The 17773-nt window shown below is 39.8% G+C and overlaps 1 protein-coding gene across 6 annotated transcripts in view; it reads right to left on the bottom strand.

The window, feature by feature from the left end:
* Positions 1–17773, bottom strand: part of pkp4 (plakophilin 4) — a 179678-nt gene that overhangs the window by 109350 nt on the left and 52555 nt on the right. For all 6 annotated transcript variants that reach the window (XM_063052287.1, XM_063052289.1, XM_063052288.1 and 3 more), the window contains one exon: positions 4322–4434. In XM_063052287.1, the coding sequence (XP_062908357.1) occupies positions 4322–4434 (113 nt within the window). The remainder of the gene's footprint in view (positions 1–4321; positions 4435–17773) is intronic.

The following is a 17773-nucleotide window of genomic DNA, read 5'->3' as shown; positions in this document are numbered from 1 at the left end:
CCCTTCCATACCAGACTGTGATGCAACCAGTTAGAATGCTCTCCCCATGATTAATCTATAAAAATTTGCAAGTGCCTTTGGTGACATACCAATTCTCCTCAAACTCCTTAAATATAGCTACTACAGTGCCTTCTTTGTAACTGCATCAATATGTTGGGCCCAGGATATATCCTCAGAGATGCTGACAGCCAGGAACTTGAAACTGCTCACTCTTTCCACTTCTGATCCCTCAATGAGGACTGGTGTATGTTCTCTTGACTTCCCCTTCGTGAAGTCCACAATCAGTTCCTTGGTCTTACTGACACCGAGTTCAGGGTCGTTGCTGCGTTACCACTCAACCAGCTGATCTATCTAGCTCCTGTATGCCTCCTCATCACATGAAATTCGGCCAACAAGAGTCGTGCGGTCAACAAATTTATAGATGCTGTTTGAGTTGTGCCTAGCAAACAATCGTGGGTGCTGAAAGAGTAGAACAGTGGGCTAAGTATGCATACTTGAGGTCTGTCTGTATTGATAGTCAGTGAGGAGGAGATGTTATTTCCAATTTGTATGGAATGTAGTGTCCTGTTAAAGAAGTCAAGGATCCAGTTGCAGAGGAAGGAACAGAGGCCGAACAGAGGCCCAAGGTTTGGAATTTGATGATTAGAACTGAGGTATGATAGTGCTGAACACTGATCTGTAGTCAATAAACAGCAGCCTGACCAGGTGATCCAAGGCCAAGTGGAGAGCCAGTGACATTGCATCTGCTGTAGATCCACTGTGAAGAGAGGCAAATTGCAGCTCGTCCAGGTCCTTGGTTAAGCATGATTTGATCCTAGCCATGACCAAGCACTTAAAGGGCACTGCAGTTAGCACGGTGCTAATACAGATCAGGGCATTGGAGTTTGGAGTTCAATTCCGGCATCATCTGTAAGAAGTCTGACGTCCTCCCTGTCCAATCTGTGGGTTTTCCCTGGGTGCTCAGGTTTCCTTGCACTGTCCAAAGATATACCAGGTAGGTTAACTGGTCATGGTAAATTGTCCTGTGATTAGGTTAAGGTTAAATCCGGGTTATTAGGTGGTTACTCAGGTGGCACAGCTTGAAGGTCCAGCAGAGCCTATTCTGCACTGTATCACTAAATAATAAAAAAAATAAATAAATAAAACATTTCATCACGGTAGATGTGAGCACCTCTGGGTGATAGTCATTGAGGTAGCTCACCCTGCTCTTCTTGGGCACTGGTATGAATGTCACCCTTTTGAAGCAGACGGGAACCTCCAACTGCAGCAGTGAGAGATTGAAGATGTCCTTGAACACTCCCGCCAGTCGGTTAGCACAACTTTTCAAAGCCCTACCATATACATCATCAGGGCCTGACGCCTTGTGAGGGTTCACCCTCTTGAATGATGTTCTGATGTCAGCCTTTAAGACAGAGATCTAGGGAGATTGAAGCCTGTGGAGAAGTCCAATGCTACAACACTGAAATGTGACATAATTTGATAAACTTGCACTTTTTAAAAGTAGGGAAGATCTGAACACATGATCCACGACTGTTAACAGAATTGCAAAAAAAATCTATAAAATTTTAAATTAATTCAGGAAACGACAAGGAGATTTGGATTGAAGCTGACCTGCAATTTGCATCTAATATCAAGAAATCCATTTTCAGTCAGAATTCACCACTTGAAATAGGTAATCAACTATGCACAGACAGCAAGCAAAACAAGAGGAAACATTTAACATGTAACTGAAATTAGTGAATGACAGTACATTGAACTTTTGAGGAATGAAACTACTGGCTTTACTAATCCACAATTGTCTAATAAGCAGATACAGTCTCATGACAAGCAACAATACACTAGATGATTTTCAGAATCAGCATATATATTAAAGCAAAGCTGGTCAAAGATCTCCCAGCTGTCCAATGTCAATGAATCACGGCTAAGACCATGCCCCTTGTCCATTGGCCTAGTAGTCACTAAAAAGCAATTCTTTTTGCAAACAAAACTCACAATCACACATTGTGAACACCAAATGCAGCACATTAGATTAGAAGTGCAAGTGTTTCGTGACTTCACCTGGAAAGACTGTATAGTGGGAAGAGGTGAAAGCACAGGTGTTACATTGCCTGCGATTGCAAGGGAAAATGCTGTAAGAATGTTCCAAACATGATTCTCTACCGATGGTTTTTAAAATGTGCATGAGCAAATTTTCATCCTTGTCCAAAATCTGAACCTGGGGAAAACTACCTAGAATAAAAATTCTGGGCATCACTGATTGAAATTACGAGGCAAGTTTAATAATGCTAGCCATGTTTATTTTGAGAAGGCAGACAGATGGAACCTATTAAAAACTGCCTTGATCAGTTGGACATTTATGTGTACCATCTGCTTTATGATGCTGTTTTTAAGATGGGGCTGAGGAATCTAAGAAATGCCACTCATGGAATGCTCCACAACCAATGGACTCACTTACAAGGACTCTCCATCTCATGTTCTCAATATTTATTGCTTACTTATTTACTATCATTATTTCTTTTTTTTGTATTTGCACAGTTTGTTGTCTTCTACGCTCTGGTCGAATGTCTTTCATTGATTCTGTTATGGTTATTATTCTACAGATTTAGTGAGTATGCCCACAAGAAAATGAATCTCAGGGTTGTAGATGGTGATACACATATACTTTGATAATAAACTGAACTTCTCATGGGAAGAGCCAATCGTAGTTTTCCTTGGTAGAAAGTCTTACTTCAGTATGTGACAAGACAGAAACTAAGGCTCTCCAAAAACCTTTCCCTGACTTCTTCCCAAGAACTTACTCACAGATTTGGAATGTCAAAGTTATCAGATCATTCTGCACTAAACTTCCTGGGAAGACACGTGATAGAGTTCAAACCTGTCTAGATTTCTCAGCTTTTATTTAGCAAGGACAGGGAGTGGGATGAAGTGGGAGAGAATCCAGGGTCACCTGAGCCTACACCTTGTTATATGAACTGTTTCATTATAAAAAGTTTCTCTGTTGTGTTTTTGAATATCTTGGGCATTTCATGCATTCATATCTTTGGCAGATGGCAAATTTGGGGCAAAGCTGGAAAATGGGATGCTTTGGGCCAGCTAGGCAGGGTCTGCTAAGTATGAGTATAGGGAGACCATCAATAATGGATAGTGATCCTAGGTTATAGTATCAGGCAATAAAGATCTTGCTCATTATATTTTAAAAATATTTTTTATCCAAAGTTATATACTGCCAGGAAATTTTGGTCAACCTTGGAGGAAAAAATGTTAAAGGATTCATGCAATATAATATTTTTTATTTTTTCCCAAATTAAATAGAAACGATGTTAGACATAGAGTATGAGTTTGTTATAGAATATAAGTTTGTTATAGAGTATAAGGCTACAATAAAGACCTTGCTTGCCATCTGGTAACTTCGGATCTGTGTTAAGCAGAGCTACCTCAATTAAAAAACATTCAAAGTATAGAGCTATACACCCCATTTTAATGCCATCAATCCTACCTTAATCATTAGAACAAAGTATAATTCTGCATTACATGTAATATTGCATGTCCAATATTGTATATGGATACCAATGACAGGCAGTCTATGCTAGGCTGATATGGTGACAAGAAAATGCTGCTTTCATCAATGCTCCCTTTGTTAACTATTGTGCATTTTAGAAGCACTATACTCCTTGTGTTAGCTGTAAAGGACGATGTATTTTCATACTATACTGTAGTTTAATTGTGCTCTTGTTAGGCAGTTTTCATTTACAAGTACAGAGTTTATATCAGATAATTGATTTACCAATTTGCTTTGGCATGTGTTCTACTTTTGATGGAATTAAGATTCTCAATAATACCAACTACTTATCAATATGGTATCAATAATACCAACTATTCATCAATTTGGATTTAGTTTTTTCTTAACACAATAGGGAATAACTTTTGAAGCTACAGAGTTACTGTTCAGGACTTGCCTAAAGAGCTTTTTAAGATGGCTGAAATTCTGCTTGAACATCTCACTATTTCCCCACACTGGAATGTTCAAACATAAAAATCAGTAATTTAACAAAACCATGACTTCTTGCTGAGAATTCATCAAACTTACTGTACGATTGAAAATGAAACTATTCAGGCAATTCATATTGACTTGATAAACACTTAGTAAAGGTAACTTAAGTCATTACCATAAAAGACTTTTCTTCCTCCATGGAAATAAAACATGAATTGAAAATATTGTTTCATTGACAGATGATTTGTACAGAGAAGAATCAGTAACATTTGGCATACTCAGGCAAAACCAGGTATAATCAAAGCAAAAGAACAAAACATAGGTCTGTACCTGACACTTGCGCCACTTGGTGATTCAGTTCCCAGCTTGCATCTTTCAAGCTGATTTGCAACAATCTGCCGCTCCAACTCTAGCTCTCTTGTAAGCCTTTCAAACTGGAGCTCCTGCGTCAAAGAGAAAAAGATAATAAGTTCACCAAGCTAAGTAATATGAAACAAAAATTGATTTGATTCTATTGCATGCCTGAATGAGTTCAAATTTACTTTAACAGCTGCATTCCACTTTGTCGGAAAACTGTTTATTCTCTTTTTGCTCCTCCTACTCATTATCAACATCTATCCCCTGTGGCAAAATAAATCTCTTGTCAAAATCCTAATTTGTTGCATTCAGATTCTGAGATCTTAGCAAAAGATCAAATGTTTCCTAATAATCTTACACACATACCTCTCAGCAATCACATGCAGCGTTCCAACAATCACTACTACTGCAGCATGCAGTATATGACATGGTGGCTTGAACACAGAAATCCTTCAATTTTGTCTTTAAATGGAGGAAAAGACATCATCCACGTTTCCCTAGTGGTTATTTCCCATATTTCTAGTAATTTAATTTTAACTTATTTTCAGTGCATAAATCAGCTAAAATGTCTATACTGATACCACTGTTGCAAGTAATTCCTGCCTTTTAAAAATATATTTTCAGACTACAGAGAGGGAGAGGGAGAGACGGAGAAAAAAACCCTCTGAACTCTATTGGCCAGATTCAGCAGCATAGCTTTACATCATAATAGCACCCTTCCCCAAAGCTGATCACATGTAAACTGTGCTGGAGAGAGATGAATACACAGGATTTGCAATCTGAAGATACTATTCATATAGGGTCATAAAAAAGTATCAGAAAGCAAAATGTACAATGTTAGGCTTTATCAGGAATCCAGACGCATACAAATAAAACTAGTTGTTTACCTAATCATTTAGCAACAATATCTAATACCATTTTACTGCCATGATAATAGTTCTCATATTAGATACAAACACAGAAAGCAATAATCTCAATTGATCTAAGGGTCAATCACACTTTTATTTTTATTCCAGACATAGTTCTGCTTCCATCTATTCGTTGGTAGGGTGCAGAGGGGTGGAATATGCAAAGAGCAATTGTACTATTTACTGCCAGAGAAACACAAACTGCCAATATCCCTGTTGAGGCAGAGGTTGTTAAGGAGGAGGTATCAAAATCTGTTTGTGCTGAAAATAAACAAATCTCTTAATCTGTTTGTAATATTTGGTGTGGAGATGGGCACTGAGTTGGCACATTATGTCAAGGGCTTGCCATCATATTCTAAACCTTCCAAGAGAATGATGGTCTTAAGGGAACAGGACAGTGGTAATAGTTACACCTCTGACCAAAAAGTGGTTCAGAACAAACTCAATACAGTAATTACAGGCTGGTCAGTTTAACTGCATTCATGTTGCAACTGATAGGAACATAATGAGTTCAATAATAAATAGGGAATGGGAAACCTTTGAGTTAATCAAGGAGATTCAGCATGGATTTATTAAAGAATGTTTAATTTTTGGAATTGAATTTTTGTTGAGGTAACAAGAGAAAGTTCATGAAAGCTAAGTACTAAATGTCATTGTTATTGACTTCCAGAAGGCATTCTGCATGCCCTGGTTACAGAGGAGATGATAGATTGCACAGCAGGAGAGAAATTTCAAAAGAAGCAAATGGGGGCAGTTGGAAAATTCTGTGCACCACTGTTCCTGAGGAGACGTTTGAGTGTGTAATTAGGCCCTTGTTAAGGTCCAATAAAAAGGAGTTAGGTTTAAGCAGAGTGACCATTGTGTGAGCGGGGAGTTCAGACTTTGACTCATAGGAGCTTCAATGAGGAGAGGCAAAGGCTGTAGGCACATTTCTTTTTCATTTATTTATCCTTTCTTTCTTTTTGCATAGCTAGAGCAATGGGGATACCAGACAGGATAGTGGCATACTCCTCCCGCAGGATGAGGGAAGGCAGAGACCGTCAGTGTTCCTGATGATGACAACTGCAAGAAGTGGATCGAGATGCAACTTCTTTCAGACCATGTTAAGGAACTAGAGCTGAAGCTGAATGAACTCTGGATCATTTGGAAGGCTGAGAGGTTGATTGACAGGTGACACAGGGAGGTAGTTACACCCAACATGCAGGACAAGGTCAACTGGATGACTGTCAGGAGGAGAGAAAAAGAGGATAGGTAGCCAGTGCAGAGTACCGCTGTGGTGGCTGTTCCCCTCAACAGGTATACAGCTTTGGCACTCAGAAGAGAAGGGGGAGAAGAGGCAAGCTGTAGTGCTAGGGGATTCGGTTAGGGGAACAGACAGGAGGTTCAGCGGACAAGAAAAAGATTCCCAGATGGTATGCTGCCTCCTGGGTGACAGGGTCAGGGACATCTTGGATTGAGTCCACAGCATTCTTAAGTGGCCCACATCAGTACCAATGAAATGGAGAGGAAGTGTGACAAGGTCCTGTAAAATGAGTTAAGGGAATTAGGTGCTAAGTTGAAGGATAGGACCGCCAGGTTTGTGATCTCAGGATTGCTACCATGCCACATGCTAGTGAGGCCAGAAGTAGGAAGATCATATAGTTTAACAATTGGCTAAGGTGATGGTGCAGGAGGGAGAGATTCAGATTTTTAGATCATTGAGCTCTCTTCCAGGGAAGACAGTGTGCACCTGATCTGAAGGGGGACTAATATCCTTGCAGGACTGTTTGCTAGTGCTGCATGGGTGAAATGGGGTGGTTTAAACTACAATTGCAGTGGAGTGGGAATCAGTGTGCCAGTGCAGTTAGTGGAATGGTTGTGGAGAAAGATTGGCTGGTGGCGCAGTGAGATCAGCGCTGGGCTCGAGAACGGAGGTTCCCAAGTTCGATCCAGTGACAGACCGCTCCCGAGCTCACTCTCCATCCATGCCGGGTTGATGGCGAACTCGCAACTCGACCTCGTAAAAAAAAACTGCCACCTCCAATTCCCACGCGGAATATTGTGGAGGATCAAATACCAACCCCCCTTCACCCCCCAAAAAATGATAGTGTTTAGCCTACATAGAAAGTCAGGGATCGAAAGATTAAGTATGGTGGGACTAAAGTTCTGAGTTGTCTATACTTCAATGCAACGAGTTTTATAGGAAAGATAGATGAGCTTAGGGCAGGGATCAGCACAAGGTATTATGATGTTGAAGCCATTCGTGATACTTGTCGCAAGAGGGGCAGGACAGGAAGCTCAATGTTTCAGGGTTCTGCTGTATTAGACATGATAGAGCTGGAGGGATTAAAAGGGAAAGGATGGCAGTACAAGTCAGGGAAAATGTGACGGCAATGCTTAGACAGGACATCTGAAGAGCTTATCCATTGAGGCTGCCTAAGTGGAACTGAGGAATAAGAAAGGGATTACCAACAGTCTGCGGGATTTAGAGTAACAAGTTTGTAGAGATATTGCAAAATGTTGAGAGAAACATAAGGTTGTGAATAATAGGTGATTTTAACTCCACATATTGACTGGGGCTCCCATACTCTAAAAGGCTGGATGGGACAGACTTTGTCTAATTTGTTCAGGAGAGTTTCCTTAATCAGTACGTAGAAGTCCAACTAGAGAGAGTGTGATACTAGATCTACTATTAGGGAATGACACAAGTTTGTGTAGGGGAACACCTTGCATCCAGTGATCATAATGCCATTGGTTTCAGAAAGTATCCAGCAAGTGTGGATTGGGACAGATTGTTCTCTGGCAAACCTGTACTTGGTAAGTGGGAGACCTTCAAAAGTGAAATTTTGAGTGCAGTTTATATGTTCCCCTCAGAATAAAAGGCAAAGATAACAGGTTTAGAGAATCTTGGCTTTTGAAAGATATTTACGGCCTGGTTAAGGAAATGGAGGTGCCTAGAAGATATAGGCAAGAAGGAGCAACTAAGGTACTTGAGGAGTATAAGAAATGCAAGAGAACACTTAAATCAGGAGGGCTAAAAGATGGCACGAGGTTGCCCTAGCAGAGAAGGTGAAGGAGAATCCCAAGGACTTCTACAGCCATATTAAGAGCAAAAGGATAGCAAGTGACAAAACGGTCCTCTGGAACAGTAGAGTAGTATTCAGTGCATGGAGCCAAAAGAGATGTGGGAGCTCTTGAATGGATTTTTTGCATCTGTATTTCTCAGGGGACGGACACAGAATAGAAGTCGGATGATGCAACAAGACATTGGTCTGAAATACAAGAGTAAATCAGCAACAGAATGGTATAAAAAGAAAATTTGTGTTTTGAAATGGCCAAGTCAGAGTCCAGACTTTAACCCAACTGAGATGCTATGGCATGAGCTGAAGATGACTGTTCATGCAATGTATCCCAGAAACACTGATGATGTGGAACAGTTTTGTATGGAATAATTGTCTAAAAATTTTGTGTGGAATATTGTCTAAAATTCCTCCTCGCTGTTGTACAAGTCTGATCAGCTGCTACAGGAAACATTTGGTGGAGGTTACTGCTGCGAAAGGAGGTTCTACAAGTTACTAAATACAAGGGTTCACATACTTTTTCCAGCCTGGACTGTGAATAATTAAACATAAAGACCATAAGACATAGCAGCAGAATGAGGCCATTCAGCCCATAGAGTCTGCCCTACCATTCCATCATGGCTGATCCCAGATCCCACTCAACTCCATACACCTGCCTTCTCACCATATCTTTTGATGCCCTGACCGATCAGGAAACTATCAACTTCCGTCTTAAATATACCCATGGAATTGGCCTCTACCACAGTATGTGGCAAAGCATTCCACAGATTCACTATTCTCTGGCTAAAAAAAATTCCTCCTTACCTGTTCTAAAAGGTCACCCATCAATTTTGATGCTGTGCCCTCTATTTCTGAATACCCCCACCATAGGAAAGATCCTCTCCATATCCACCCTATCTAGTCTTTCAACATTCGGTAGATTTCACTAAGATCTCCTTACATTCTTCTATATTCCAGTGAATACAGGTTTAGAGCTGCCAAACACTCCTCATATGTTAACCGCTCCATTCCCAGAATCGTCCTCGTGAACCTCCTCTGGGCTCTCTCCAATGACAACACATCCCTCTGAGATATGGGACCCAAAACTATTGACAATACCTGAAGTGCAGCCTAACTTGTGTCATATAAAGTCTCAGAATTATCTCCTTGCTTTTATATTCTATTTCCTTTGGAATAAATGCCAACATTGCATTTGCCTTCTTTACCACAGACTCAACCTGTAAATTAACCTCTGGAAGTCTTGCATAAAGACTCCCAAAGTCCCTCTGCATCTCTGATATTTGAACCTTCTCCCCATTTCGTGTATAATTGAAGATGAAAAGTACAATTGTGTGTTATTAAGTTTAAGCACATTGTGTTTGTCTATAATTATGACTTAGATGAAGATCAGGCCACATTTTATCAGTAATTAGCGTACCAGGTAATTGCAAAGTGTTCACAAATTTTCTTGCATCTGTATATACAATAAATTATAAAAAGAAACATGCATATAAATTAAATAAGTAGTGTTAAAAGGGAGCAAAAATAGTGAGGTTGTGTTTGTTGTCCATTCAGAAATCTGACAGCAGAGGGGAGAAAGCTGCTCCTAAGATGTTGAGTGTGTGTCTTCAGGTTCCTGGATCCTCTTCTTTGGTAATAATAAGGAGGTCCTGGGTGGTGGGGGTCCTTAATGATGGATGCTGCTTTTTTGAGGCATTACTTTTTGATAATGTGGAAACTCATGCCCACGATGAAGCAGGCTGAGTTTAAAACCCTCTGCAGCTTTTTCCAGTCCTGGGCAGTAGCCCCTAAATACCAGATGGTGATGTAATCAGTTAGAATACTCTCCAATGTACATCTGTAGAAATTTGCTAGAGTCTCCTCAAACTCCTAATGATATATAACCACTGGTGTACCCTCTCTGTAATTGAATTAATATGTTGGACCCAGTATAAATTTTCAGAGGTACTGGCACCTAGGAACTTCAAGCTGCTCAACCTTTCCACTACCGATGCCCCAATGTGGAGTGATGTGTATTCCCTCAATTTTGCCTTCGTGAAGTCCACAGTCAATTCCTTGGTCTTACTGATGTTGAGCGCAACATTGTTGTCACTCAGCCAGTCAATCTATTTCACTCCTGCACACCACCTCATCACCATCTGAGAATCTGCCAACAACAGTTGTGTATTGGCAAATCCCTTGCCCTGCTTGCGGGGCAAGTGCCAGAAGGGAGATCAGTGGGGAAGAATGAATGGACAAGGGAGTCACGTAGAGAGCAATCTCTACAGGAAGTAGAAAGTTGGCGGGAGGGTGAGGAAGGGGAAACATTTTTTAAAGGACAACTATTTGCACTTATGAATAATTGGTTCAACTATTTTATAGAATTTATCCTCCAATAATTAGGATAAGTTTGGATGCAAACAAATTTGTAAGTTGATCAATAAACCATTTTTCAAAAACTAATACTCCTAGATACAACTAGATTAATGACATGAAAATATAAATTTTGATGCATTATTCAATACGGAGTTTTCACTGGACATTTAATATTGCCCTTATTAATTATCTGATTTTTAGAAATCAAGATTTCACTTAACCACTTTATGCTCTTTACCTAAACAAACATTTACTTAAAAAGTATGAGACATATTGATGTACTGTACAATCAGTTGATAAATTCTGTTACACATGTATTTACCCCTTTTCTATTTGAGTAGCAACGTTTACATTTTATTTTCACAATGCTCTGCAATGTCAGTGTTCTGTGATCTCAACTAATCTGAGTTCGATTAACTTTTATTTTAAGCTAACAACAGGGTTCGGGCAGCTTCAAACAACACTGAAGGCACCCAGTTATTTATTTTATTTATTTAGCGATACAGCACAGAATAGGCCCTTCAAGCTGTGCTGTCCCAGCAACCTGCGACAAACCTGATTACCTCTAACCTAATCACAATGGCCAATTAACCTACCGAGTACACCTTTGGATTGTTAGAGGAAAATGGAGGACTGGAGAAAACCCACGCATTTCATGGGGAGGGTGTACAGGGACTCCTTACAGAATGGCGCAGGAATTGAACTCTGGAATGCCTGAGCTATAATAGTGTTGTGTTAACCTCTACGCTAACATGGCACCCATTAATCATTGCCACATATTGAAAAACAAATTTATAAATGTGTCTCAAACTTTAAAAGGCACGCTTGTTTAAACAGAAAGAAGCAATGGTTCTGAATAAAAGGCAAATAACCTTAAATCATTTTGAACTTTCCAAAAACCTCAGCCCCAACTTTGCAGATAAATATTCTTCCAATTGCATTCCAACTCTGGTGTTCTGTTTGATGTTGGATTCTTTTAACTTTTAATTCTTAGATTAGACTGTTAAATGGTTACTTTCTTTGAAGTTTAACAATTAATAGTCTGCTTGTATTTTATATAATTATACAAGTAACTGCTTACTATCCTTCCTAGTAGACACAGTATGTATATACTGCTGTTTAATATAAATCCTACTGGTCACACTGGTATAATTCTAGAAGCTTTTCTTGGTTGTGCATTATTTGAATAAGAGCTTTCTTATTAGTTAACTCTTATCTACAAATTTGAATGGAATTTTCTTTATGTAGTATAAGAAGAGCTGCACCATGAGGTAGAGCCATCTTAGATCTTTTGATTCTCCCTCTCTTCAACTTGTAGACCTCTATCACTGTGTTCAACTCTCTTTCTTCTATTAATGTTTAATGAAATGACTGTGAAGCAACAAGTTTTGTGCCTTTTTCCTGACTTCTAAAAGAACCTCAGATTAAAGCATCAAAATCCAAGAGTGGGGAACTAATTTGAATATCCCACACATGAGAAACCCATTTGAATATCCTGCACAAGATTAATGCTTCAGGATTTATTTCAATGGGCAAAAATATCACCTGTGGAAGCGTTAGGAGGCTGCAGCAATTAATTAGCTTCTGGATTTCTTCAGTGATTCACATCAAACCAGTCCTTTTGCTTTCTGATAGAGAACAGAGTCTTGTTGCTGATGCTACTTATGATAGACTTCATGGCAGTCCAGAAAATTTGGAGCACCAATTGGTCATAGGTTGTGTGATTATCTGTGAAGTGTTACAAAGAATTCACCTGATGAAGCCTCTGAGAACAACATTTTTTTTTGCAGCAATACTTCTGTTGTCAGTTGCTTTGAGCCTATGCTAAAGAATATAATGAAAATTTCACGACACATGCTGGTGATAATATAATTATTAATTTATGCTACAGAACATAATGATGGATATAACAATCGAATATTTTTTATTTATCTTGGAGAATTCATACATGCACCATGTGTTAGGTTTGACCAGTTCCAGTCATGACACGAGTAATATGACACCTGAGTGCTCTCTTATTCCAGTGCCTGGACAGAGGTGTTGTAATAAAGTCTTATCCCTGTCTCTCTGAAGTCAGTCCCTCCCCTGGCCAAATATGCTTTGCCAGAGAATTAGATTATGAGGACACTCAGTCCTCGTTTATTGTCATTTAGAAATACATGCATTAAAAAATTGTATGTGTTCCTGGATCTGGCACAAAATCCAGTTCTGTGGATTGACTTGTTTCCCTCTGAGATATGGCCCAGTGGTTTTCCAAGGTTTGTGTACATCATTCTTGGTCCTCTATGTAAGCTGTAATATGAATATATATGCCAAGGCCAGAGGCATGCCAAGAGTCACATGACAGTCCCATTTCAGAGTGTTAATGAAATGTCAGACTAAACCCTTCTTCATACAAAAACCCACCAAATGAAGATGCCATTCTTTTCCTTGTCATTCTTGAAGATAAACCTGACACCCAGTTATTTAAGCTGTTTCAAAGTCTTATATAATGTATGATGCAAATATCAAAGCACCTACATTTCTGTGCTATGATTGTAGAGTAAAATTCAAATCCCTTCCTTGTAGGGACATTCATGTTACTCCAAGTCTTGAACCTCATTTTCAGCACTGCAAACTTTTGCACTATTTCTTCAATGTGGAATAGGCATTTCACATCAACTACATTACTACCTAATAAAGCAAAACTTTGTTCCAGCAAGAAGAGGGCCCAAGGCAACCAGCGACGACGCCTTACAAGCATGAACACATACATATGGATGCTCATCAGTGTGGGCTCAGGCACTAATACCTTTACCAAAAGTCACTCATGTCCCACTGCCCCATAAATGATCCTTGATTTCAATAATGCCCTTGTTCTCTAACCTATCCCACCCTCGGAGACCCCACCCTTCCAATTTGGCATAGTGTGTGTTGATGGGAATAGGGGGATAATAGCTTGCTGAAAAGCTTAGCAAGATATTGGATTACTCTGAACCGACAAATTCAAATGGTCAAAATGATTTTCTGTTGCAAGGAAATATGACATACAGTACCTATAAATAGTATTCACCCCCCCTTGGAAGTTTTATTGTTTTACAACATTGACTCACAGTGGATTTAATTTGGCTTTTTTTTAAAACAATGAGCAACAGAAAAAGACTCACTCAAAGTGAAAACTGACCTATACAAAGTGATCCAAAATATTTATAAATGCAATCAATTATTTTGTGTTTTATCTAAGTATTCACCCCCCTTTAATATGACACAACAAATCACACTGGTGCAGCCAAATGGTTTTAGAAATCACATAATTAGTTAAATGGAGATCTGCTCTTGGAGATTGACAGCAGACAAGGTGTTTCAACTGACTGTAGTAAAAATACATCTGTATCTGGAAGGTCCAACTGCTGATGAGTCAGTACCCTGTCAAATAACACTCCAGAAACTCTGCGAAAAGGTTATTGAAAAGCATATGTCAGGAGTTGGAGACAAGAAAATTTCCTAGTCACTGAATATCCCTTGGAGTACAGATAAATCAATCATCTAGAAATGATAAGAATTTGGCACAGCTGTAAATCTGCCTCGAGCAGGCCATCCTCAGAAACTGAACAACCGTGCAAAAAGGGGACTAGTGAGGGAGGCCATCAAGACACCTATGGCAACTCTGAAGGAGTTACAAGCTTCAGTGGCTGAGATGGGAGAGACTGCATATACAATAACTATTACCTGGGTGCTTCAGTTACAGCTTTATGGGAGAGTGGCAAAGAGTAAAAAAAAACACACATGAAATCTCAGCTACAGTTTACCAGAAGGTATGTGGGAGACTAAAGTCAGCTGAAAGAAGGTTCTATGGTCTGATGAAACCAAAATTAAGTCTGATGGCCAAAAATCTAAAAAGCTTTGTTTGGTGTAAGTCAAACACCGCACATAATCAAAAAACACACAATCCCCACCGTGAAGCATGATGGTGGCTGCATCATGCTGCGGGGATGCTTCATTGTGGGGAGGCTTATGAAGGTAGAGGGTAAAATGAATGCAGCAAGATAAGGGAAATCCTGGAGGAAAACCTGATGCAGTTCGCAAGAGAACTGCGACTTAGAAGATAAGTTTTCCAGCAAGACGATGATCCCAAGCATAAAGCGAAAGCTACACAGGAATGGCTTAAAAACAACAAAGTTAATGCCCTGGAGTGGCCAAGTCAGACTCCAGACCTCAATCCAATTGAGAATTTGTGGCTGGGCTTGAAAATTGCTGTTTGCTTATGATCCCCATGCAATCTGACAGAGCTCGAGCAGTTTTCTAAAGAAGAATGGGGGAAAATTGCAGTGTCCAGGTGTGCAAAGCTGACAGAGACCTATTCACACTGACTCAAGGCCAAAAGGAGGTGAGTAATTATGCAATCAATTATTTTGTGTTTAATAACTAATAAATTTAGACCAATTTATAGAAATTTATTTTCACTTTGACATGAAAGAGTATTTCCCGTTGATCAATGTCAAAAAAGCCACATTAAGTCTACTGTGATTCAATGTTATAAAGCAATAAAACATGAAAACTTCCAAGTGGGGTTGAATACTTTTTATAGGCACTGTATAAGCCTCACCCTTTTGCCTGTTCTTCTTCCCTTCATTTTTAGTATGAGGACCATCTCTCCAGTTTTCTTCTGTTCCTCAGTCTTCTTCACACAGTCTGCATCACTTTGCTTCCAACTTCATCCACATTCCCCATGCCAATTTCCATGAGAACCACAGCTCCATCCTCCTCATGCAATATTTTCTCAACAGCATGGGAAGGGATGTGCTCCACTTTGAAGTGACATTTTCAGTTTCGCAAGTAATTGCTCTAGTAGGTTCTAGAAGTTCTACAGTCAGAAGCCTAAAAGGCACTTGGGTGAGCCCTTCAGCTCGTTCTTCCTCCCCACCACTTGCAACACTTTCCAGCTACAATGCAGTAATTTTTTTTTTTAAAAACATGCTGTTTCCTAAACCTGGAATTCCTTCCTTTGAATGGAATGCATAGGTGTAAAAGATTACTACAAGTTAAATTTAAACTTTAAGTGTTGTGAAACAAAATTACTTTCTAAATGTTAATATCCAAGTTGTAAAGTTTGATATTGCAGAGGGTGAACAGCTTTAAGTTCCTCAGCATACACATCACCGAGGATCTTACGTGGTCTGTACATACCGGCTGTGTGGTGAGGAAAAAAAAAAGCACAACAGCGCATCTTTCACCTCAGATGGTTGAAGAAGTTTGGCATGAATCCCCACCCTAAGGACTTTCTACAGGGCATAATTGAGAGTATCTTGACTGGCTGCATCACTGCCTGGAATGGGAACTGTACTTCCCTCAATCCCAGGACTCTGCATAGAGTGGTGTGGACAGCCCAGCGCATCTGTAGATGTGAACTTCCCACTATTCAGGACATTTACAAACACAGGTGTGTAAAAAGGGCCCAAAGGATCATTGGGAACCCAAGTCACCCCAACCACAAACTGTTCCAGCTGCTACCATCCAGGAAATGGTACTGCAGCATAAAAGCCAGGACCAACAGGCTCCAGGACAGCTTCTTTCAACAGGCCATCAGATTGGTTAATTCACGCTAATACAATTCTATTTCTATATTATATTGACTGTCCTGTTGTACATACTATTTATTACAAATTACTATAAATTGCACATTGTACATGTAGACAGGGACATAATGTAAAGATTTTTACTCATGTATGTGAAGGATGCAAGAAACAAAGTGAATTCAATTCAAATTCAATTCCAGCATAATGTTCAAGTTTCATAAAATGCTGCCTGATCCCCACCGTGTGAAGAACATAGATGTCCATTTCAAGGCAGGAATAGAGGATTCAACTTTCAACTGGTGTAAATCTGAGCACACCCACAAAAATCATATGGTGTTTTCCTGATTTACACTTTCAAATGCAAACTAAACTTCTGCATTCCCAATTAGAATTTTAAAAAAGTTACAATTTAACTAGGTTATCAGGAGGCAAACTTAGATTTCCAGAGTTTCAGTTTCTGCATATGTTTATTCATATAAAACTCTGATGGCTAATCAGAACTAAATATATAGAGAATCCCAATGACATGTGCAGGCAAACTACCGCTGTGCCTTTCAGATAATTTTGCAAGTCAATTTTCCACTGAGGGGTACTCAGATTTTCTTACAAGCTGGGCCGTTCCTGAGGGTAGACTGAAACACAGCCTTCTACTCAAGCCAGCACCACAGATGGTCCAGAACAGAAGCAAGTGTTTCCACAGCATGGAGCTGAATGGGGAAGTGCCAAACTCCATATATGCATGCTCTAAGACTGCCAATCTAACTCTGCCTCAGATTAGATGTGATGCATGTACAGTGGCCCTATAAAAAACAGATGAAAAATAATCAGGAGATAAGTGATATTATTTTGATTTAATTGCTAATTTAGGAGCATCTGCAGGTTATTATATTATTCTTAATTATGAAGCCCAAAGAGTTTGAATTCCCCATCACCCCCCTCAAAAAGAATTTACAAAATTCACTCTCAGCAGTCATTGGAACAGAGTTCCAATGCCGACATCCCACCTCTCCTGGAACTTCCGGGAGTCTCCCACGTATTAATAGTGGCTCCCTGATGCCCGCAAATTAGATACAATATCACGGAGATCAATTTGTTTTTGAGAGAGAGCGAGCAAGAGCGAGAGAGAAAGCGGAGAGAGAGCGGAGTGAGAAAGCGAGAGCGCGTGAGCGAGAGCGCACAATGGCAGAGTGTTCCCAAAAAATATAAAACGTACGTCACCCCAGACTACACTAAAGTGTACCCCTGCCTAATAGGGGTCAAAATAATGACAGTGCTGCTCGTTGCACTGTTTGCAACAGTGACTTTTCTATTGCCCATGGTGGGTTAAGACTGTAAAAGACATGTTGAGGTAAGTTTAACAGGTGTCATTCATTCATTAGCATAGCTAACATTATTTAAACTAGCTGGTCAGCTGCTAAGGAGCTACTCTATTGCAGACATCCCACCTCTCCTGGAAGTCTCCCACAAATTGATGGTGCTACCTCCCTGAAATGAGTTTTTGCAGGGTGGGATGTCTGCCAATGGATCAATGCTAACACAGTTACGAGG

Source organism: Mobula hypostoma, chromosome 6, assembly GCF_963921235.1.
Source record: "Mobula hypostoma chromosome 6, sMobHyp1.1, whole genome shotgun sequence".
Classification (NCBI taxonomy): Eukaryota; Metazoa; Chordata; class Chondrichthyes; order Myliobatiformes; family Myliobatidae; genus Mobula; species Mobula hypostoma.
This window is presented reverse-complemented; position numbering and strand designations above follow the sequence as displayed.